General features: G+C 41.4%; 2 protein-coding genes across 2 annotated transcripts in view; one reads left to right on the top strand and one right to left on the bottom strand.

Moving 5' to 3' along the window:
* The window catches only part of Ccdc25 (coiled-coil domain containing 25), a 31837-nt gene extending 26406 nt beyond the window's left edge, over positions 1 to 5431 (bottom strand). Inside the window, exons 1-2 of the mRNA XM_021181744.2 lie at positions 5254 to 5431; positions 2325 to 2372 (exon numbers count right to left, since the gene is read on the bottom strand). Coding sequence (XP_021037403.1) covers positions 2325 to 2372; positions 5254 to 5281 — 76 coding nt within the window. The 5' untranslated portion in view covers positions 5282 to 5431. The remainder of the gene's footprint in view (positions 1 to 2324; positions 2373 to 5253) is intronic.
* A 2811-nt stretch (positions 5432 to 8242) lies between these two features.
* Esco2 (establishment of sister chromatid cohesion N-acetyltransferase 2) lies at positions 8243 to 23757 on the top strand. The gene is made up of 11 exons (XM_021182240.2): positions 8243 to 8367; positions 9497 to 9574; positions 10592 to 11381; positions 12512 to 12602; positions 13755 to 13809; positions 14951 to 15077; positions 16316 to 16447; positions 18005 to 18094; positions 18656 to 18796; positions 21110 to 21270; positions 22771 to 23757. Exons 2-11 carry the CDS (start codon positions 9510 to 9512, stop codon positions 22901 to 22903), a joined length of 1785 nt encoding a protein of 594 aa, XP_021037899.1. The 5' UTR covers positions 8243 to 8367; positions 9497 to 9509; the 3' UTR covers positions 22904 to 23757.
* Positions 23758 to 23912: the final 155 nt, after the last annotated feature.

Here is a 23912-nt window from a genome sequence, read left to right as displayed (position 1 = left end):
GCTGGCTGCATGAGTTTCGACCCCAGATATCTGGTATATGTGCTTTTTATGTGCTTTCTTGTCATTGCTGTATTAAATCTTACTCTCTATACATCTTAAGTTCGGTCTCAGTGTCTTCTTGGGTGCGCGGCTGCCCCGAGGCTTGAGTGAGTGTCTCCCTTTGGGAGTCCTGGAGTCTTTCAGCACCATGAAGAGAGCCTATGCAAGGCTACTGGTCAAGCCTAGTCGCAGCAGAAGACCCCAGTGTATTGCAGATGCCAGTACCATGGGATGGTCACCAATAACAGCAGCAGCAGTGGAGTGAATCTACCTGAGCTTAGAGTGCTACAGAGGGCAGAGCTGGAGAAGCGACATTTGAAAGAGCCCAAAAGATCATGTGTGGATCCCAGACATTGAAACAAGAGGCTGCAATGTTGAATTTGCCTTGGCAACCCCAATATTTTCGCCATGCCAGAGCCATGGGATATGGACTGAGGGATGCTGCTAACAGAGTGAAAGCAGCCCAGGAAAAGAAGCTTGTTGCAGTCCACAGAGATGAGAAAGGAGTTGGAGATCTGAAGACCACTTTGACATCAGACAAGGAGATGCAGAGTTTGGAGTCTGCCCAGTTGGTTTCCTATCTTGATTCAGGGATTACAGTTATGTGATTGGATGGAGCTCAGAAGAGACTTTGAACTTTGGACTTTTGACATTGTTAATAATGCTACAGACTATGGGGACTTTGGAGGTTGGACTAAATGTAATTATGCTATGGTTAGATATGGCCCCTATAAACTCAAGTGTTTGAACAAGCCTATAGGAGTCAGGGAGTGGAATATGAAGGTTTGAATATGCTTGACCCGGGGAGTGGCACTGTTGGGAGGTGTGGTCTCATTGGAGTAGGTGTGTCACTGTGGGCATGGGCTTTAATACCCTAGTCCTAGTTGCCTGGAAGCCAGTATTCCACTAGCAGCCTTCAGATGAAGATGTAGAACTCTCAGCTCTGCCACCATCATGCCTGCCTACATGTGCCCTGCTCCCCACCTTGATGATGATGGACTGTACCTCTGAACCTGTAAGCCAACCCAATTAAATGTTGTCCTTGTAAGACTTGCCTTGGTCATGGTGTCTCTTCATAGCAATAAAACTAAGACACACTGCATACAGGTCCTTTTCCTTAATCTAGACAACCCTCTGCAGTAGCTACATGAGCCTCTCATGTCTAAGAACTCAGAGGTCTCAGAGGCTGCGTAACTGCAGCTTGTCCGCTGGGGAGCTGACTCTGGCGTGACTTCAAGCTGTCTCCTAAACCCTCACACTACCTGTATTTTCCAATCCTGAGGAATGACACTCTTCTCTCCAGCTCCTTCTGAGGTTCAGCCTGTCTCCCCTTCACTGTGAGGATCAGGGTTGCAAAACTCTGTGCTGTCTTGACCACCAAGAAGGTCAACTTGAACTAGTCAGAGTGGTTCACATTCCTAAGCTCCGCTCTCCAGAGGGTGAGGCAAGAGACTGACTGAATTCTAAGCCTCTGTGCTATACACAGCGCAATCTTTGTCTCAGAAGTGAAAACAAAATGTAGCTTAGTTGTAGTATTTGTGTTCGGCTTCAGGAGGCCCTCAGTTCTACTATCCCCTATAATGCTGGGATGGCAGACATCCAAGGGACACATACTACAGTTAAGCTACATGCCAGGCCCAGCTGAACAGGACAAGCAGAGGAGAGACAGAAAGTCAAACCTCATAGAAGTAGAGACTACTGGTGGCTGGGGAGCTCTGGGAGACACTAGTCAATTGGTAAAACAATGATCTAGGGGCTGGAGAGATGGCTCAGCAACCGGTTAAGAACACTGACTGCTCTTCCGAAGATACTGAGTTCAAATCTCAGCAACCACATGGTGGCTCACAACCATCCATAAAGAGATCTGATGCCCTCTTCTGGTAATGTGTGAAGACAGCTACAGGGTACTTAGATATAATACAATAAATAAATCTTTTAAAAAAAAGCAATGATCTATTAGGAGCACTTCTGGAATTCTGTCGCAGGGTAAATACAGTTATCAAAGTCTATGCCGAAGTGGCTAGAAGACAGGATGCTGAATACTCTAACTGCAAAGGAATAATCAGTGTTTGAGGTGACAGATATGCTGTGGATTTCAACTTGATCACCACACAATGTGTGCACGTATCAAAACACTGTATTTGAAATGTGGGCAACTGTTGTTTGTCAAGTCTAATTTTCAAAAGGAATTAATCAGTAACAAAACACATAAACCCAACAACGAGGGCACAGGAACAGCACTTACCTGCCCGGAATTTCAAAATCAAATGCTTTTGTAAACTTACTTTCATATTTATCCTTTCCCATGTAAATAGTGTAAGTAGATGAATTAACTAAAATAAAACAAAAATAAAAAGACAATTAGTGGGGACCCATCGCATGGCCATGGGCTATACCTGGCTCACCTACCTGCTCTTGTGCATCCTCTGAGTTAAGAATAAGATGTATCCTTTTAAATGACTGATAGCAGCAGGCCAAGACTAAACTATAGACTGCATAAGTCTTTTTTTTTTTTTTTTTTTGGTTTTTTGAGGCAGGGTTTCTCTGTGTATCCCTGACTGTCCTGGAACTCACTCTGTAGACCAGGCTGGCCTCGAACTCATTAAGTCTTACTGAGGGTAAAACAGTAACTTGTCCCCAAAGATGATGCTTAGCAATGCTTACTGCTCAATAGTTGCTTTCCTCCTTTTCAAGAAAATAACTCTATTTTAAAATTTCTCTTAAGGGATAGAGTTTAATGGCACTTTCCAGCTCAGTCCTATACCTTTGCCTTCTTCAACGATAATGACAATAACAACAACCATTCCCCATAATGAACAACAATCTCTACTACAAACATTTAAAAACAGATCCCTACACATGGGAGACAGAGGCAGGTGGATCTCTGAGTTTGAGGTCAGCCAGGTTTACAGGGTGAGTTCCAGGATAGCCAGGGCTACACAAAGAAACCCTGTCTCAAAACAACTATATAAACACGTGTGTCTATGTGTGTGTGCATAGTATATGTAATGAATATAATGTATTCTTAAACTTAGCTAGCTGGCATTGCTTATATCTCATTGTGCTACGATGGTGGATGCCCTGTTCCACTCAGGGTGACCACAGTTCTCAAACTTCTCCAAACACTGGCTCTAACGTCCTCCAGCTACCTCGAACAAACTAAATCCTAGTTTTTACATTGAAGTAATGAGCATTTTTGTTGCTTAGACAGCTTTCCTTAATCTTGATTCTAAAGTACAAGATTAGGACTGAAAGGACTAGATACACACCCTACCAAAACTTGCTGGACCCTAAATGGAGCTAAATTTGTGAGTTGGTGTTCAGTCTACAAAGCACAAGTCCTGGTAGATAGAAACAGAGTTGGCTGGAGAGTCTGTACCCCTGAGCAGAACACACACAGGGCAGTGATGGTGTTGTATGCCTATAGTCCCAGCATTTGAGTGGGAGAAGGGTCTGGAATTCATGCTGTCCTTAGCTACGGAGGCTGGCTTAGGGCAGTCTGGTCTGAGACTCTGACAAAAAACAAATAAAAGTTAAGAGACCATACATTCGCAGGGCGGTGGTGGTGCAGGCCTTTAATCCCAGCACTTGGGAGGCAGAGGCAAGCGGATTTCTGAGTTCGAGGCCAGCTTGGTCTATAGAGTGAGTTCCAGGACAGCCAGGGCTACACAGAGAAACCCTGTCTCAAAAAATGCAAAAAGAGAGAGAGAGACAGAGAGACAGACCATACATTTAGAAGGCCAGGGAGTTTCTGCCCCCACCTCCTGGATCACAGGACTCCAGGAGTGGACCACACACTCAGTTTATGTGGCATTAGAGATCAAACCCCAGACTTCAGGAATACTAGACAAACACTCTAACTCAAACAACTGTCTGTCACTCCAGTTCCAGGGGATCTATCATCCTCTTCTAGCCTTGATAGGCACTAGGCACACAAGTGGTATGTAGATGTGCATGTGGGAAAAATACCTACAGACATAAAATAATTTTTAGAAGTAGCATGGCTACAAAAAAGAAAAACAAACAAACACCCTCACACTGAAGGACACTTCACAAAATAATGCTTCAGTTAAAAGTATCATGAAAGGCTAGGTAGTACATGCCTTTAATCCCGGCACTGGGGAAGCAGAGCAGAGGGTAGCAGATCTCCATGAATTCAAAGCCAGCCTGATCTACACTGTGAGTTCTAGGCCAGTCAAGGGCTACATAATGAGATCCTGTCTCAAAAATAAACAAACTAAAAAGTACTAAGAGATAAAACCACCAAACAATAACTCCAGATTTGGGGACCTAGAAAGTCATGCCAACGTTAGGGAGCCTTCAGGCAGGAGAGTATGTTTGAAGCAACCTGAGCCACTCACTGTCTCAAGAAGGGGCAAAAATCAACACAGCAGCCAACTGTGTAAGTAGGGCACTATGCTAAGGAGACAAGACAGACTGCCCCTCAAGAGACCTGCCCGGTAGCTCAAGCAGGCACCTTTTAATACCACATGAGAGCAGTCCTAAAGGAATGTTAAGGGAGTCCAGAAAGAAATGCATATTTTATCTTGACGAGGAAACTGGGTCTCACACAGTGTCTTCAAAAAGGCAAGCGCTATTTTAATGGGGTGAGAGTTTAAAATTAGAAGTTGATTCTGGACAATATGGGCAGAGAAACTAAGTTGACGCGGCATTTCCTGGAAACCGAAACAGCTGTTTCTGGCCTTCCAAAACCAACCCAGTAGCCTTAGCAGACGTCCACTGGACCACCACCTCTGCCCAGGGAAGGGTTGTACTAACATCCCAGCCCTCCGATTGCTCTCCGCGGCACCCCAGGCCCTCCCTGCGTAGGAGGGCAAGGCTACTCTTCCTGCAGGAGACATCACTGGTCAAGCATCGCTCCAAGGTGCGGGCAGAACGCTAGGGCAAAGGCTTGCGACGGGGACGTGGGGGACTAGGCAGGAACGCTCACACGTCCAGGAAGCGTTGGCGGGTCTGTCAAGTGGGGACGAGAATGATTACCCGGTATAAAGAAAGCGGGGGCGCATTCCCACCGCGACCACCGGGGCCAGGGGACGACCAGGCAGCCGAGGGGACGGCCAAGCAGGGAACCAGAAGGCTCTGGGAGAGGTGCCCGCGGAAGGACGCGGTTCAGGACTAAGTCCAAGCCCAGCGCGGCGGCTGGGGAATGCGGGCTTTGGAAGCAGCTGCGGGCGGGGCCCCGGCGTCACTCACCGCTGCTGCTGGTGAAGTAGAACACCATGATCCTGGTAGAAGAGTGGCGACTCCTGCTCAAAACACGAAGCTCGAGATACGGCAGGCGCGAGGGTGAGCCGGCTTCCAAGCTCTCCTCAGGACACTTCCGGCGGACGTGCCGTCGCGTCACAACGCCGTCCTGTCACCGCCATCTTTAGTCCTGGCGAAGGGAGGGGTGTTGGCGGAAGGGCAGGTGTCCCGGGGATTTTGAGGATTCCGCTCAAGCGTCTGGTTGAAAGAAATTAGCTGGGGAAATACATCTTGTTTGAAGTCATAAAGAAAAAATACTAAGGGCAGACTTTATTTTCAGAGGCTCTACTAAGTGGACACGAGAGTTGGTCATAGCTTTTTATGTCTTCCCACTCAACCCAATATGGGTTCCATGCGTGCAGAAACTGCCTTTTTCATGCATGGTTAAGGGTCCCTGTAACCCATTTCCTCAGGAGGCACTCAGTAAGAACCAAATTTTTTTTAAAGATTTATTTATTATTATACATAAGTACACTGTAGCTGTCTTTAGACATACCAGAAGAGGACATCAGATCTCATTATGGACGGTAGTGAGCCACGATGTGGTTGCTGGGTTTTGAACTCCAGGCCTTCGGAAGAGGAGTCAGTGCTCTTACCCACTGAGCCATCTAACCAGCCCCAAGAACCAATTTTTAAATAAACTCATTCTCCCACTACTTGACATAGGTGAGGGTTTTGTTGTGTTTTTTGTTTGTTTGTTGACTTGACCAAACTAGTCAGAATAGAGTTAGGTAATTTTCATCAAACCCTTTCTAAACCTGAGATGGCCTCAGCAAGAATACAAGATGGAAGAAATGCTGCACTGTCTTGCCCAGTCACAATAAACTAAATTGCATCGAGGACAGAAGGTTCTCAAATGAATTATTACTGTTACTACCCAGAGGCACTCACTTTCCTTTTTTGGGATTCGGAGTAGGGCTATTTTTTGTTCCTTTAAATCTAATGTCTGCTCCTTACTACCTACAAGACTGAACAAATACCAAACTTCTGAAGTTCAGAACCTCTTGCTATAAATTTACAAAATGCTTCCACAGCATCTAGGTTTGACTTGGTAGTTTTTCTTATTTCTGATAAAAAAAATATATATATGAGAGTCCGTTTCTCAGGCTGTATCCCTCCAACAAGCTCCAAAAGTCAGACCACACAAAAGGGCTACAGAAAAGGGGTTTTACCGTCCCTGGAGAGCCCAGTCTTTCACAGAGCAGGAAATTCTAGGCAAGTAGAACCTGCATGATAAAAATGTCCTCTCTTTGGCTTTAACTCTCTCAAAAGAAGAAACTAGCCAGAGTCTCCCACTAAGAAGTTTCCCCTATTCTAGTTCTTTCACTTTATAAAACCCACTGTCATTCTGGGTTTCCTGGTGCTGGTCAATGTTGCAGACTATCCACCAGAGAAGACTGCTCCAACATGGGTTTAAACCAATAGAAAGTCTTTTTTAGTTGGCCAGATACTACACTGGGTGTTTGGGATCCCAGTGCAACATTTTTTCAGTCTTTCCTCAGGGTGAGCTTTTAAGCCCACAAAAAAACATGTTCTGGGTTGACATTCCTCAGTTAACAAGAACTACAGAAGTCAGAAAGCAAGGTTAGTGCATTTAGAGGCTTTCCCAGAACTATGGACTCTGATGGATTAGGTCTTTGTTTTCATTTTGACAGGTGGTGCTGTCTATGTGCTGAGTTTTATAGCTTGAATGACACTTTCATCATGGAGTCAGTTCTGTTAAGGTCTGGGCCCTATTACAGCAGGAGACAGAGTTGTAGCAGAGTTTGAAGTAGTGAGGCCTCTGATTCAAAGACATCTCCCTCAACAAAACATACTGTTCTACCATTGCCTAGTAGAAACCTTTATTCTAGCTAGTAACAGAGTAGCTGACTCATTCATGATTCGTGCAAATAGCCAATAATATGTTAGCCATTGGTCAATTCATTCCAGCCAGCTTTGTTCTATGAAGAAGGGCATCCATCGCTTAAACTTATTTGGAACTAGACATGTGTCTGAGACTACTAGACACTAATAACTCCTTAAAAGCCTGTGAGTGTTTTAAGAACATTTCTGCTTGCCAAAAGATACTTGATTGGAGTTGGAGTGTCACAGGCCTTCCCTGTAAATAGTGATTGTGTTCAGGCCTTCGTTTTCATTTTCTGTAAATGAGGAATGATAATACAAACTTCATAGGTTGTGTAAGGAGTACGTGAAATAAAACATGTAAAGGATCCAGCTCAAGAGATTGGGCTCAGCTATTAAGAACACAGACTACTCTTGCAGAGGACCTGAGTTCAATTCCTTGTATCCACAGTTGGTGACCTAAAACTGTCTAAACTTGATCCAGGGAATTCAACTCCTCTGACCTATGCTGGTATCTCCATTCACATACACATACTCACCCGCAGGCATGCACATAGTCAAAATAATAAATAAAACCTTTAAAAATATATAAAGTAACCGAATTTAGCGAACATTCACACCATAATTTGAATAAAATAGTAAAATGGAAACTGAAAATTTCACTGTTTTTTTTTTTCTAAAACGCAAAACCAACAATAGGGCTTCAAATATGAAAAATAAGAGCCTCCAGTGTCTTGGAGATGTCACTTTTCGTTAGCTGTTTGCACCAAACTGCCTCAGAATTTAACTTCCAATTCAGCTGAGCCATAAACTACAATTCCCAGAATGCACTGTTACGGGGCGTCAGTCTGAAGCCTGAAGTTGTTGCAGGATTTCAGGAGGTGTGGCTTCCTTCTTCCCCCACTCCTCCCCCCAATTCCCTCCCCCTGACCAGCTTGCCTCTCAAGGGCGGGAGAATCTCCGAGACCTCCTCGCCGGAGGGCGGGGCAAGGACTAGCGAGAAGCCAATCGCGGCGCAGGCTCTAGGAAGCGCCTGAGCAGCGACGAATCAGAACGCAGCAGCGTTGGTCTCAAGTAGCGCGCGTGAATTTGAACACACTGGCAGAGCGCCGGGTTCCTGTGAGCAGGGTCGTACGCTTGCTGAGGTGCAGAGGGGTCTTTCCGTGCGGTCCCCCCGCAGGCGTGGACGCCGGTCCAGAAGGAGACTGAGGAACGAAGGTAACGTCAAGGGGCAAGGGCCTTGAACGTGGCCCGCTGCCTGCTCCTCCCGCGGGGCGCCCGCTCTGAGTGCCAGCGTCTCTCTCACGCAGGCAAGGAGAGGTCTTCCCTGTTGCCCCGTAGACGCTCGGGTTGGCTTAGAGGTCGCGCTTGTGGAGTTCTGTGGGACTGACATACCCTTTCCGAAGGAAGGGGAAAGGAAGGAAAGAACATTCTAGAATTATCTCCCTAAGGGACGCGGCTTGCCTGCTGTATCTCTTTAGCAAGCTGCCTAGTGAGGTGAGGGAGCCCCGCCGGGACCCGTGGCGAGGACTTGTCCCACCCTTATTACCTCGCTCAGACCTCCAGGAAGGGTGTGAGCAATCTCTGCCTTCCCTGAACGTGCAGGCTGTGAAGATGGCTGGCTGGTCAGTCAGAAAGTGTGCTAAGTGGAATATGGAGGAGCCATAGCGTTCGAGGGACGCTGGGGGACAAGAGCATCCATCAGCGGGCAGTGTGGAAGGAGGGCAGTGCCAAAGAAGTTTGGCACCAGGAGTGCCAAAACTTGATGTGACTGGTTTAATTAAAGGGAAGTGTACCCCAATTAGGGTTCCACCTGGCCTCGTTAGTAGAATCACCTTTCATCACTCCTCTACTGTAGCGCAGTATTTCCCCAACCCACCCTCCTTCCCTTTTATCACTGTTTACTTCTCTAATCCATAGTTTACTGCTTTGCTTTTTTTTTTTTTTTTTTGAGACCCCTGTACCCCAGGCTTACCTCAAACTCAGGGTCCCTTTGCCTATGCCTCCCATTAGCACCCTCACACCTGACTAGGTTTTGTTTGGTTTTCTGTGGTTGGTTCGTTGTTGTTTTTCTTAATCTGTTTCTTGGAACCAGGCCTGGTGACTTAGCTTGTGATTCCAGTCCTGGAAAGCTCAAGAGTTCAAGTTTATCCTTGGCGACAGAGTGAATGAGTTTGAATTTGAGGCTAAGCTCTGCTATGTGAAGCACTATCTCAAAAATCAATTTTCCCTTGGGTATTTATTTGCAGTCACTTATTTAGAATCAAGATTTATAAACAATTTTGACATGGTGCGTTTTCTATCCTCTTGGTGACTTTATTATAACTGACATATTTGCTGCCTTTAGGAATTTAACTAAGATGATGGCAACTTGTACTCCAAGAAAGAGGAAGCGATATACACTGAATGCTGATAATGATGATAAGTAAGTCTTAACCTGTATGTATGAACTCTTTTTAACATGAAAAATCCAGTCTTGCCAGTGTCTATTACAGAAAATTTATCATAGGGTGTTTTAGTGGCTAATCGGGAAAAATACATGGAGAATAATTTGTACATCTTTTTTAAAAAGCTATTTGATGCATGTTGGTGTTTTGTCTGCATTTATGTCTGTGTACCACCTATGTGCAATGCCCATGGACTGAAGTTACAGACTGTGCGGGACCATGTGCAGAGAATTAGACTTGGGTCCTCTGGAAGAGCAGCCAGTGCTTTTTAACAGCTGAGCCATCATCCCTCCAGCACTTTAGTGATTTGTTTATTTGAAACAGTCTTAATTATTTATACCTGGTTGGCCTCAAGCTAATTGAGATCTTCCTGCCTTTGCCACGAGGCCCAGACCTAGTGTGGGATAATTTTTATATAGCCTAGACAGAGAAATTGATTTTGAAATACTTATTTGTATATCAAAGTTTCTTTGTAAACACTGTTTGCTTTTGTGAATGTTATCTGGTTTTTTTGTTTGTTTTTTCGTTTTGTTTCTCCGTGGCTGTCCAGGAACTCACTCTGTAGACCAGGCTGGTCTTGAACTCAGAAATCTACCTGCCTCTGCCTCCCAAGTGCTGGGATTAAAGGCGTGTACCACCACGCCCAGCACTATCTGTTTGTTTTTGAGTCAGGGACACTCTATGTAATCTTGGTTGTCCTGAACTCCATATAGATCATGCTGGCCTCCAACTCACAGAGGTCATCCTATTTCCTCTGCCTCCAGAGTGCTGGGGTTAAAGGTGTATGCTACCTTGCCCAGCTTATGGATATATATTTAAATGATTTAATAAAGGCAGAATTTGAGGATCCTGTTAAACTAACAAATAATGTGTCAAACAATGGAGAGGGATGTGTTAATTTTTTATGACTAGTAGGGAGAAGTTTACTAGTGGATCTAAATAAATTTTGAAAAAGAACCACAAACTTACCAATGGACTTTCTTTTCATTTTGTAGCCTATTAACAGATATTTCATCAAGCAAATTAAGATGTGCTGAAAATCTATTTCCATCACCTAATAAGAAACATAATTATCAAAGCAGTGTTCAAAGGGAAGACAAGTCTTGCTCCCACCAACTCCATTTCCCATCAAGTCCACTCAAAACAACTGAAAATAGTAGGTTTTCATTTGCAAACCACAGCTCATTATTTAAACTAGCTGTGTCTCCTGTATCTTTCTACAGTAAAGAGAAGAACTACCTCAATCCACTGGAGAGGAAGTTGATAAGAGAGTGTAGATCTATTTGTCTAGCAACTAAAAATGGAGATAAACCTTTTCCCAGTGTGACAGAAAATATTCAGAGAAAACCAGTCTGTACCAAGAAGAATAAAAAAAAACAGAAGAGTTTAACTGCCAAATATCAACCAAATTATAAGCACATCAAGTCTAAATCAAGAAACCTGAAAAATTCCAAGCCAAATCAAGTGATCTATAAGCCAGTTGTGGACCAAGAGAACAGTTGTTTTCCAGCAAAAAATTATCCAAATTCTCCTCCTCGGGTTCTAAGCCAAAAAATAAAGCCTCAAGTTACACTCCAAGGCGGAGCAGCATTTTTCGTTAGGAAAAGAAACTCTCTTAAAAAGTTACCTCTGGAAGATAAGCCATTACTTTTGCAGAAAAATTTACCAGAAGTCACTGAAGGTGCTCCAGAGGCAAAGCAAAAACCAAAGTCCTTGTTAGTGGATGAGAAATCCAGTGTTGAGCTACAGGATGCAAGAAGTAAAAATAAAGAGAAACTGAGAAAGGTATAGCTAAATGTATCATTTAAGAACAGCTGGCGATTTAATAATGCTTAGATATAGATTATGTGTATAATTATGTAGATCACATAAGTGAATGAAATTTGATATTCTTTACAGTTTGGAGAGCCACTTTTATAAAAACAGAAAATATAAAGTTGAAGATGGGTAGAAAAAAAACCTGTGGTCTCTCCTTTGGCTTTAGGTAGTATATTCTGAAATGTTAGCAGGAAGTTTTCTACTTTGCTTTTGTAGTTTCTCTGCTACTATTGAAAAATAGGAACTGCTATGGACAAAACTCCTTCATAATGACTTTCAGGATGTTGTTACTTTTCTGTGTGTGTACAGTGGCAAGTGTTTATCAGGTACTATCTATCTACCTTGGATTTTTTTGAGACAGGGGCTCTTCATTAGCCCAGGATCCAACTATGCTGCCTGTCTTTTCTACCCTGGCCCAGGGATTACAAGCACAAACTGATGCTGGGGTCCAACTTGGGTCCTCATTCTGCACAGCAAAAACCTTACCAACCTAAACTACCAGTCTTGAGTTCATGATGAGAATTTGTTTACCTTACTAGATTAAGAGAAAGTTAATTTTTTTCCATTTCCACTAACTTTTACAAGTTAGTTTTATTATAATGAAAAGAATGGTATACAATTTTCTTTACAACATCTTCATCTGGAAGCATACCTTTTGTAAAGAGTTATTATTAGCTTTAATGTGTATGAGTGTTTCAATAAGTATGTGCACATGTGTATATGTGCCCTCAGGCCAAAAGCGGGAACCAGATTCCCTGGAACTGGAGCTACAGACAGTTAAACCATTAAGTAGGTGCTGAGAACAGAACCTGGCTAGAATTGCAGCCAGAGCTCTATTAACCACTGTGCTATCTATCTCTCCAACTTTTGAAGCATGCATTTTTCTAAGTATTGCAGTCTCTATTTCTGTTCTCTGATGTTTAAAAGATGAACCACATTCAATGAATGCAGAGGAAATTTCCAAAAAAGTAGATTGAAAACTTGAGTCATGCTATGAAGTAGTACACATGTGTTTGTTGAGATTTGTTCACTTGAAGACAGTACAACTAAGGATAAGGGATTTTCTATATTTCTGTTAACCTGTTTATTATTGTTAGAATCCCTCAGGTGCAGTAGTTTCTTCAAAGGAATGTAACCTTGATAAACATGATTTTCCTTCAGAGAATTCACTTGATGAGAACAAGACAAGTGAGTAAGAAAGTTTGCATTAACCAGCCTAGCAACTTGTAACCGTGCTTCATTGTGCATATCAATATGAGATTTTATATATACTAATATTTTCCGGGCCTTCTTAAAAATTACTGTGCTTTTCACTAATATCTGTTTATCTCTGGGAAACTGCTGCTGTCTATGCAGTATGTTTTGAAAAGCAGGAAAGGGGCTTTTAGGTTAAAGCTTCAGACAAAGGAAACGTTTATCCTTAGGTAATCTCTGGCTATTTCTATTTTCCTAAGCTCACTTACGGTGTGGTGCATGTGTGGCGGTCAGAGGATAGCTTTCTAGAGTGGCTTCTCTTGTTTCCACCATGTTTAGTCAGGGTCTCTTGTTTGTGTTTTCTGTATTCTAACTAACTAGCTTGTGGTATCTGATGATTCTCCTCTCTCTAACTCCATAGGAGTACTAGGATTCCACACACCAAACTCTGCATCTTGATTTTTTGTTTGTTTGTTTGTTTTGTTTTTATTCCATGGGTTGAACTTGGGATCAGGTCTCCACCTCAGGAGGTTTGTCTGCTAAGACATCTACTCATCGACTCTACTACGCTCTCTAGGGAGTTAGACCCTCTTACATTTATCTCTTATTCCTTCACTTAAATAAACCAATGAGCTCATGGATATGTGTCACTGTGGATAAGTGAATGCTTATTTTTTTTTTTGCATTTAAATCTAATATATTTTTATTGCTGAAATTATTCTGTTTTGATCATGAGTGTTGTTTTCAGCTTAATTCTCCTTGGCAGGTCTCATCTTTGTATTTTGAGCACTGTCTTAGTTTCTTATGCTAGTGTCTCGTTCGGTATTTCCCTTGCTCTAGCAATTTCTCACTTGACTCCTTTTTGTTGGTGGTGGTTTTTCTAGACAGGGTTTCTCTGTATAGCCCTTGCTGTTTTGGAACTCACTCTGTAGACCAGGCTGTCCTAGAACTCAGTAATCTGCCTGCCTCTGCTTCCCGAGGATCAAAGGCGTGCACCACCACTGCCTGACCATTTGTCCTGTCTTAATTGTGGTCTTAAGTCAGGCAGCGTAAATTTTTTGTTCTTAATAACCTTTAGAGTCTTACTGAGTCAGACCTGAGATTCTATTCGGTAATGCAATGTTCTGCTGCTTTTCCCCCTAACAGTTTCCTCAGAGTCTGTCTATCCCATCTTCAATGTTTCTTCAGTGAACACAAAAAGGTAGGAATTCTTTTTGCTTTAATGTCCTAATTTTATTTATTTTATAGGTTTCTTTTTCTTTCTCTCATATAATGCTACGTCACTTTTTTTTTTCTTTACCATCAAGGGGAAATAATAATACTGAGAATAGAAGATGAGATCAGTTTTTTTTTTATTACAGATGGAATAGATTTTTGTGAACTTGAGTAAAATAATCGTTACATTATTATATAGTACCTAGCTTGTAGTAATTAGTTTATTATTTCACTTAAAGATCCTCAGACAATCTAGAAGGTAAACACGATTAGTATTGTTATAATTGTAATCCTCTCATCTGAGGAAACAGAAATTTAGCCACCATTGCACAGGTCCTCAGTGCCTAGGCCAAGAATAGAATTCACGATTGAATCAAAAACCCATTGGGTTATATTTCCTCCCCTAGATGACACTATGTTAACAATAACTAAATTTTAATGAACATTTATAGTCATGATATAGGTACTAGTAACTTACATTTTACAGATGGGAGAAATTGTGGCAGAGAAGTAAGCAATAATAGTTAAGTGCTGTTAAGTCATGGCTAAATACTGTGATGGGGAGGTGGTGTGTGAAGGGAGAGAACATGACAAGTAGAAGGTCTAAGTTTTGTATTGTCTGAACATCTTGCTCAAAAAAAACATTGATTTTTTTTTTCTTCTTCACCATTTATTGTTGAATGTGTAGGTATTCAGAAAAGAAATTTTTGGCCTAGTCCTGTGTGTGTGTGTGTGTGTGTGTAATATTCCTATGGAGCTGCCACTCTACTTTGAGTCAGGATTTCTCACTCAAGTGCCCAAGCAAAATGTTGCTGAATCCTATTATGCTGGTGACTATGGTTCCTGGGTTGTAACATTAGCATCTGCCTAGGAATTTCTGTATACTTGAGTGGGTAGATACTCTCCTAAGATCTGACAGAGAAAGAAAAGTCCATTTTTAAAGTGCAGTTAGCTTCTAAAGCAATTCTCTCTATGTGTCTCTAATACTACAGAGGAAAGTTCTTTGGCTGTCAGTCAGCTCTGGATTTGAGTTTTGGCACTGAATTTACTCATTGTGTTCCTTTGCGTAGGCGATTACTTCTGGACCTGGGCTTTCTAACTGTTCATACTTACTTTTCTCTTTTAAGGTCTCCACCTGAAGAACAGTCTTCTGTGGGATCCACTGCATGTACTAACTTCTTGAAACAGACAAATGTACAGAAAAATATTCATTCCAGAGATACAAGTAAAGGAGGAAAAGACCAGCTCGTCATTGTGAGTCAATTTAGAGCAAAGGTCTTTCCATGCATGGCACGTGCAGTCAGCCTTTCACAGTGGTTATCTCGGGTTGTGGATTTCCAAGTTTGTAATGGCCAGTTTTGTTGAGGTACCATTTAAAGCTAGCCAGTACTTTGGAGCTCATAGTTGGGCAGTGCTAGTATTTGAGTAGGATGCTATGAATGGCTTGTTTCTAGGTAAGAAAATTCTTGATCAACAAAAGATGCAGTGGAAATAGCAACATTAAATTACAACTAAGTTTAGCAAGCTATGGCTGTGGAGTGGACTCAGTTCTATAATCTGTGAGTTGAAAAGCGTAGTTACCGTTTTTTTATGTGGTTTTGTTTATGGTTCTAAGAATTGAGCCTGATGGCCTCATTCATGCATGCATAGACTTTGCCACTAAGCTACATTGCATCCCCAGAGGCTTTTTATTTTGAGAAAGAATCTTACTAAGTTGCCCAAGCTAGCCCTGAACTCTAAATCTTCCTACCTCTGCCTCTGAGGCAGCTGTAATTATAAGCCTGTCCCTCCAGGCCAGGCTTTCAGAAGTTGTGAAAGAAAGAGAGGAGTATATAACTATATTAATTAACTTTTGCTTGGTACATAAACTACCATGACTTGTAGAAGAAAGTTTACTTTGGCTTCTGGTTCCAAGGGAAGGCATAATGATAAGGAAAACACAATGAATGAATGGGCAGCCAGAGTGGAAAGTCACCTGGTCACATTTTAGCCTCCCACAGGAAGCAGAGGCAACAGCAAGAGTAGTCTAAGCTTTCAAAGGCTGCCGCCCGCACACCCCCCCCACCCCCACCCCTACCCCCGTGATGGACTTCCTCCAGGGGAGCTGTACCTCCTTAATCCCCACAAGCAGCCTGCCCACTTGTGCCAAGCATTCAGATGCCGCAGTGGTGGGTCACACATGGTCTTTACTTCCATCTTTTTGCAGAAAAACTGCCAATCACTGTCTTAAATAATAGTTCAGAATCTAGTATTTTCAATGACATTGAAAACAATGTTTTATGAGAATGGGATTCATAGAGCTATAGAATTTAACACTCCAGATGACTTAAGGCACTATGATTAATAGAGAATGTTATCCCTGTTTAAAATGAGGTCTCTTCTGTTTCTTGGTCTCTTGTGTGAGCCCTTCCTAAAGAAGGTCTATTACTCACCCAGTTCTTTGGATTTATGATTTTTGTTTGCTTGCTTGCTTGCTTGTTTTTCAATTGTAGGACGCAGGTCAGAAACATTTTGGGACAACTATGTGTAAATCTTGTGGCATGATCTATACTGCTTCCAACCCTGAAGACGAAATACAACATCTCCAACATCACCACCGATTTCTGGAAGGAATTAAATACGTGGTGAGTCAAGAAGTCTTTCAGTTCATTCTGACGGTATAATGGTATGAAAGAAGGCATTTGTACCATAATTGTTGAAAGATCTGTATATCCATAAATATTTCATTGCTTGCACCTGTGATCCCAGCAAGTTAGGGAGAGGTTGAGTCATAAGGATCGATTGTGAGTTCAGATTCAGTCTTGAGTACATAATGAGTTTCAAGCCAGTCTGTCAGTTTGGGCTGTAAGAGTGAGACACTGTCTTAAGAAAACAAATAACATGAAGAACTGTACTAGGCTGTAGAAAAGATTTAGAGAGTAAGAATGCTAGCTTCCCTAGATGTGGCTACATAGGAATTCCAGAGCTGTAAGGGAGTATGCAGGGGAGCAAGTATTCAAATACATTACCTTGTGGGAGACCTTTCACATTCAAACATGATCTAGAGTAAAGCCTATGCAGAATTCATGAAAGGAAAAAGCATTTGAGCCTCAGAATTATCTGGGCTTATTTCTTTCTCTCTCTCCAGTCCATTTGTAATCTCTTTATAATCTTCCACTTCTTGGAGCTCAGCTTACTGCCTAGCCGCCTACATCAGATAGTTTAGCAGGTCTTCTTCAGGTCCAGTGCAGGCTATAACTGCTATGAGTTCAGAAATATAGTTGCTGTGTCATACCCAGAAGATGGCACTTCACAGCTCCATCGTCACAGCTTCTTCCTCGCTCTATATGTTTTCTCCTCTGTGATGTTCTCTGAGCATTAGAGGAATTGGGATAAATGTCCTGTTAGAGCTACACACTCCTCATCGCCTTGTTCTCAGCACCTTGAACAGCTGTGGGTACTCTGCACCATTCACTGCAGAAAGAATAGCTATGTGCTAGTTCCTCATGGTATGGTGACCCCCCCAACCATAAGATTGTTGTAAGGAAAAATTATAAATTCCAGTTAGGCTATATAAAAGACACAAAGTCATGGTTATTTATTTACAAAATTTGGCTGGTTTGGAGCTATTCTAACTTATATCCCAGCCGTATGTCCCTTGTTATTGCTGTTTCTCCTGGACAAGTGCTCATGGCGGCTGCCTCCTCCCTCTCTCCTTTCCTCTCTTTCTCTTGTTTTCCCTCACACCCCTCACTCCACCCTCAAGTCTTGCATTTCTCTCCCCACTGCTCAAACACTGGCCTTTATTAACCACTTAACTTTAAGTTGGGGAGCAAACTTTGCACAACAAAAGCTGGTAAACCAGTGCAAGGAGATGCAGTAAAGAATTTAGCATATGAATACACAACAGCCCCAGAGCAGCTCCCAAGAGGTTATTTTTGTTGCTGCTTCCTAACTAATTTTGCTACTGCTACAGATCGGAATAAGTATCTGATATTTCTGATGGTCTTGTAACCTCTGTGAAAAGGATCTTGACCCACAGGTTGAGAACCACTGGTCTACACCATGGGTAGTCAAGGCCAGAACCTCCATCTTGCCTTTCTGGTCACTCATTAATTGACCATCTGTCATCTCTGAACCAAAGTATTTTGTGTGTTCTCTTTATGAATTAACTATGTTTTCTCCTTTACCTGCTTTGGCAGGGCTGGAAAAGAGAACGGGTAGTAGCAGAGTTTTGGGATGGGAAGATTGTGTTGGTCCTGCCACGTGATCCAAGTTATGCCATCAAAAAGGTTTGTATGGGATTGTTTTTCTCTTCTCTCAAGAAGCATCAGTGAAATGTGAACTGCTTTCCTGGTGTGCCAATAGCCTTCCTTGTTGCATTGGTTTAAGTGTTCATACTGGCTTGTACAGAGTCCTGGTCAGATGTCTTTGTTCTCTGTTGGTGTTGCTTCTGTTTCCTGAGTTGAATGTCCCTAACAGGGAAGATAAAGCTAAAGCAAATCTGCCTGGGGCTCTGACTCCTCCTCTCTGCTAGGATTCAGAAGGTCTGTTAAAAGCATTCCCGAAGTACCAGGTGTATGCATCAATTCTGAAATAAGTTTCAGGGAATATAATTTTGGAAAATAGAAATGATAAAAGCTAAATGATGGTGATTGTATTTCGTGAGGATACACACACATATTTAGCTTTTGCTGTGATTTGTTTTGTGTAGCCCTGGATGTCCTGGAACTCAGAAATCTGCCTGCCTCTGCCTCCCAAGTGCTGGGATTAAAGATGTGCGCCACCACTGCCCGGGCTTTTTGTTATGATTTTTTAAAAGAAATTCACCTTCTGGTTTTTAACACTGTTAGGTAGAAGATGTCCAAGAACTTGTGGATCTGGAATTGGGTTTCCAGCAGATTGTTCCCATGTGTCCAGACAAAACCAAAACGTTCCTCTTTATTGATGAAAAGAGAGTAGTTGGATGTTTAATTGCGGAACCCATCAAACAGGTGTGTTGTATGTCTTTTACGTTATTAAAATGTCTTTGGCTATAATTAAATTCATTCATTTACATTGCACTTAATATTCTGTCTGTAATATAAGTATAAATAGAATAAGTCTTTTTGTGTAGCCATTTCCCTGTCTGGGAGTATAAAATGTAGTGATTTTTTTTTTCTTTTTTTTGAGACAGGGGTTCTCTATATAGCCCTGGCTGTCCTGAAACTCACTTTGTAGACCAGGCTGGCCTCGAACTCAGAAATCCACCTGCCTCTGCTTCCTGAGTGCTGGGATTAAAGGCGTGCACCACCATGCCCAGCAAATGTAGTGATTTTTATGTAAGAATCTGTAGACCTAAGTTATTACATTGCAGCTCAGCAGATGTATTTAACAAAATAATCATTACTCATTCCTCACTTAAAACATTTATTTATTATAAAGGCAGTGTCTCTAGCTCTGGCTAGCCTGGAGCTCAGAGGTCTTCCTGCCTCTGCCTCACAAATCTGGGACTAAAGGTGTGTGTCTCTATGCCCAACTACAATCTACTTTAGACACTAATTAGCAGTGTTCTAGAAAACAGTTTTCTTATTAAAAGTTAGAGAAAAGCAGTTTATGTGCATTATCAGTAAAGAGCAAATATGTGTTAATCATTTGTCGGTCATACCTTAGTAGAGTTGGTGCTGTGAAAGAATACCAAGAAACAATTTTACTAACAACAAAATAACCCAAAGAACAGTAGAACCAGTTGGGTGGTATCCACAGAGTTCAAGGTTTGATCCCAGCACTTGGGAAGCAGAGGCAGATGGATCTCTGAGTTCAAGGCTACCATTGTTACATACTGAGTTCCAGGATAGCCAAGGCTATACAGGAAAACCCTGTCTAAAAACCCAAATAATAATAAATAACAACAATAATAATGGAGGAGCAGGAAGAAGAGGATGAATAATAATATTGAAATTACATCTTTAATGTTTGCCTCACAGGAAAATATGTTTGATAAAAATAACTGCCTTGATTTAGTTAACTCATAATGTCACCATAAATTAAAACATCAGGTTGTACATTTTGAAAGATTCTCTGAAGTTGATGCTGTGGGCCTTGAAGTTGTGATCTTCTGCCTCAGTCTCCTTTACATGTTTCAGGTCTGTGCCACAGGGTGTGGCTTATCTACAGCTTAACTATAACCCTATACATGCATATATACATTTAAACATATAAACATGAGGAGGCCTTAGGTAGAATTTATTGTATCTAAATGAAACATTGACAAGTTTCAGATTCTATATGTGTTAGATTGTGCAAGATCTGCTATTTTGTAATGGCTGATTGGCATGTACTATGGGTCCATCCATTTGCCCCAGATGACAAGATTTCATTTTATAGTTGAATAGAATTTCCTCAGCTATTTTACTTCATTCATTCATTGATGGACACCTATTTCTGTGTCCTGGATTTTGTGTGTGAAGCTGTAGTGAACCTCATAGATATCCCTAACTTCCTCATTTTCTTCTGGCAACATACCCTGAAGTGGGTGCACTGAGTCATGGTTTTTGTTACTTTAATTTGGGTGTGTTTCTCAAACTTTGTTATTGTTTCCACTACTGACTGTTCCCTCTAGCTGTCCACTTGGTTTCCCTTTGTTCCCTAGTTTGTCCCAGACTTTTTACTTTTTCATAATAACCATTTCTTCAAACACCTGTGAGAGACACTTGTAGGCCTTTTTTCAGAAGGTGTAGTCAGGCCCTTGTCCCACGTTTAAAATTGTATTATTGTGTACGTGATGTATGAGAGTGTGGCATGTGTGGGGTTCTCTGCTTCCACTGTGAGATCTGGGAGGAAATTTAGGTTGTCAGTTTTGTACAGCAGGTACTTCTCCTATTGAACCGTCTTGCTGGACCATTGTTCCATTTTAAAATTTGGGTTATTTTTTTGCTATTCAATTGAGTTCCTTGTATATTTTAGACTTTAACCTTCTGATGTATGCAAACTATAGATATTTTCTCCCAAGTTGTCTTTCCCCATGTTGTGTCTTTTCTTGTGCTGAAGGTTTTTAGTTTAATTTCAACCTGGGGTTCATGACCATTAGTTGTAGGGGATCTAGTACCTTCTCTAACCTCTGCAGAAATCAAGCACAGCGTGCACATATGTACATGCAGAAAGAACACTCATATGCATAAATATGATTTAAGGAGTAACAGAACATTATTTTTTATAGATTAACTATAATCAGGCTTTGTTTAAAGTTTGGGTTTTTGTTTGCTTTTTAAAAGAAAAGTTAGCTTGTCTGTGTATTCAGCTGTAGACACGTCTGTGCGTCATTGCAGGCCTTTCGTGTCCTGTCAGAACCAAGTGCCACTAAAGAATGTTCTAGAGCCTGGCGGTGTTCAGATGTACCAGAACCTGCAATTTGTGGAATAAGTAGAATCTGGGTCTTCAGACTGAAAAGAAGGAAGCGCATTGCAAGACGACTGGTTGACACTGTCAGGTAAGGAGACAGAACAGCTTTAGACCTTGCACAATGACTTGTTAGCTTTTCCAGAACCTTCCTTGGCTCACAAGCAAAACAGAATTTTACTAAGATACTTTTTTATAAATACTGTCAAAGTCAGACTAAGGCAGATGTTAACATTAGAAGGAAATACTTGATATACATTCCATGCTAAACTTAAGTGTAATTCCTTCCTTCCTTATTTTCCTCTTGCCTTTTTTTTTCTTCATCCTCCTCCTCCCTCCCTCTCTCTCTCTCTCTCTCTCTGTCTGTCTTTCGAGACAGGGTTTCTCTGTGTAGCCCTGGCTGTCCTGGAATTCACTTTGTAGACCAGGCTGGAACCCAGAAATCCACCTGCCTCTGCCTCCCAAGTGCTGAGATTAAAGGTGTGCGCCACCACCACCCGGCCTTTCTTTCTTATCTTTCTTGCCTACTTTTTTAAAGATGGAGTTCATGATTGAGATCCGGTCTCATTATTAGCCTTGGCTGGCCTTGAACTACTGATCCTTCTGCTTCAATTGCTAGTACTGCAAACATGTACCATTATGCCCCCCTCATTTTGTCTGTTTTTATTTATGTCTGAGTTTGTATTCATGTCTGTGTGAGTATAAGCCATGAGGGTGCAGTTTTTTGAAGGTCAAAAGAGAATATCAGATTTGGAGCTGGAGTTACGGGTAGTTGTGAGCCAGATATGAGTCCTGGGAACCAAACTCTAGTCCTCTGCAAGAGCAGTGCTATGTCAGTTACAGACATTAACTGTGACAAAACAGTATGACTAAGGCAACTTACAAAAGCCAGCATTTAATTTGGGGGCTCATGGTTCCAGGGGTTAGGGTCTGTAACCATCAGTAAGCAGGCTGGAAGGCACAGTCCTAGAGCAGTCTATGAGAGCTCACATCTCATCCACAAGCATGAGTCAGAGAAAGCTAGCTGGAAATGGCATGGGCTTTTGAAATATCAAAACTAGTCCCTAATGACACTCTTCCTCCAAGGCCATACCTCCTCATTCTTCCCAAATAGTTCTGCCAGCTAGGGACTAAGTATTCAAATATATGAGCCTATAGCGCCATTCTCTTTCTTCTATCTCTCCCCCTCACACACATACCCATTTATTTTTCTAACATTTATGTTCTTACATAACCACAGAATGGTCAAGTTCAAGAAATTTAGTAGCAATATCATCTTTATCTACCTGGTAGTCCAGGTTTTGTTTTCCTCACTTATTTCAAATACCTTTCACTAGTTTCTGTTTTTAATGCAGGATCACATTGTAATAGTGGTTATGTTTCTTAAGTTTTCTCATTCCTTCACTCTGTGGACCTTTGAGTTTCTCACCTGAGATGATGTCATGAGACATTATCATCTCTAAACCCAAGGCATTCTGTTATCAGAAATAATAGTTTTAGTTAATTACTTATATTGTTGTATTGATGTTTGATTGAAATCCAAAATTTTAGTTTATAAATGGTCTTTTCCCCCCCTTTTTTTTTCCTGTAGGAATTGCTTCATGTTTGGCTGTTTCCTCAGCACTAATGAAATTGCATTTTCTGACCCAACACCAGATGGCAAATTATTTGCAACCAAGTACTGCAACACCCCAAATTTCCTTGTATATAATTTTCATAACTAAAGCCAATTGTAAGCACAAATCTGGTACTGTGTGGGAAGTTCAGCTAGATAGAAACTGATTAGTAGCAGAGTGAACGCCCTAAGACTGCACATGTACATACTAGGTTTTCTTTTCTTTATATGTTAATTTGCTAAGAATTGTTTGGAATTCAAAGAAAAAAATCTTTGTATACATTCTAAATTCTTAATTTTGAAAAACTTCACAGCAAGATGGCTTTTGCAGAAACTGAGCTGGCTCCTTTATAAGGAATACATGAACACACTTAGACCATGGTTGTCTCGTGCTCCCATCAGTAGACTCTAAACACCGGCTATGAGCTAACTCCTGAATTCCTTATGTAGCAACCACTTTACAAGCATATTGTAGCAGTCAAGTTGAAAATACTTAAAAGTGTTTTCAATTTCTGATGTGTTAATAAGATAGGAATTATCTCATATCCATTTATATAAAATAATTCCATAATCCCTTAGAAAATTAATCAAAAGCATGCTTATAAATTTTAAGTAAGACTATTTGGCACTGTTACCTGATTTTTTTTTTTTAATTATTATTACATGAAAATGCTGGTAGGTAATTCAAGTCATGAATCAGACTAATGGACCTAAGAACATAATGACCTTATGGAATATTCTGTACACCTAAATGCACTCAGATTTTCTGAATTTGGATCCTCATTTGTAAAACAGAAAATTCAGGTGGTTCTAATTCTTAGAGGTCATTTAACTGATACTTGGCATGAGACATAAAGGAAGAGGGGGTTTTTTGTCTTGTTTTTTGTATTATATTTTGTTGTAAAATTGGTTCATCTTTAATTTGCCTGTACTACTTCCAAAAATAGTGAGGAAGTATTTAAATTATAATTATGCAAGCATTTTAATGCTATTTTCTGTACAAAATCTCTTTAAGTGTTTTATTAAAAGTTCTACTAGCATTTCATTGTTCAGTGGCTTGTGAGAAATCAATTATAATTGTTACTAGTGTATGTGTGTGTGCATGTATGCACTTCAAG

This window comes from Mus caroli, chromosome 14 (genome assembly GCF_900094665.2).
Source record: "Mus caroli chromosome 14, CAROLI_EIJ_v1.1, whole genome shotgun sequence".
Classification (NCBI taxonomy): Eukaryota; Metazoa; Chordata; class Mammalia; order Rodentia; family Muridae; genus Mus; species Mus caroli.
Note: the sequence above shows the minus strand (reverse complement) of the source record. Positions and strands in the feature narration are given on the sequence as shown.

Coding starts and splice junctions, on each gene's coding strand:
- Esco2 (XM_021182240.2), top strand. CDS start 9,510: ATGATGGCAACTTGTACTCCAAGAAAGAGGAAGCGATATACACTGAAT. Junction 11,382..12,511: donor ATAAAGAGAAACTGAGAAAG/GTATAGCTAAAT, acceptor TATTATTGTTAG/AATCCCTCAGGTGCAGTAGT. Junction 13,810..14,950: donor TCTTCAGTGAACACAAAAAG/GTAGGAATTCTT, acceptor TTCTCTTTTAAG/GTCTCCACCTGAAGAACAGT.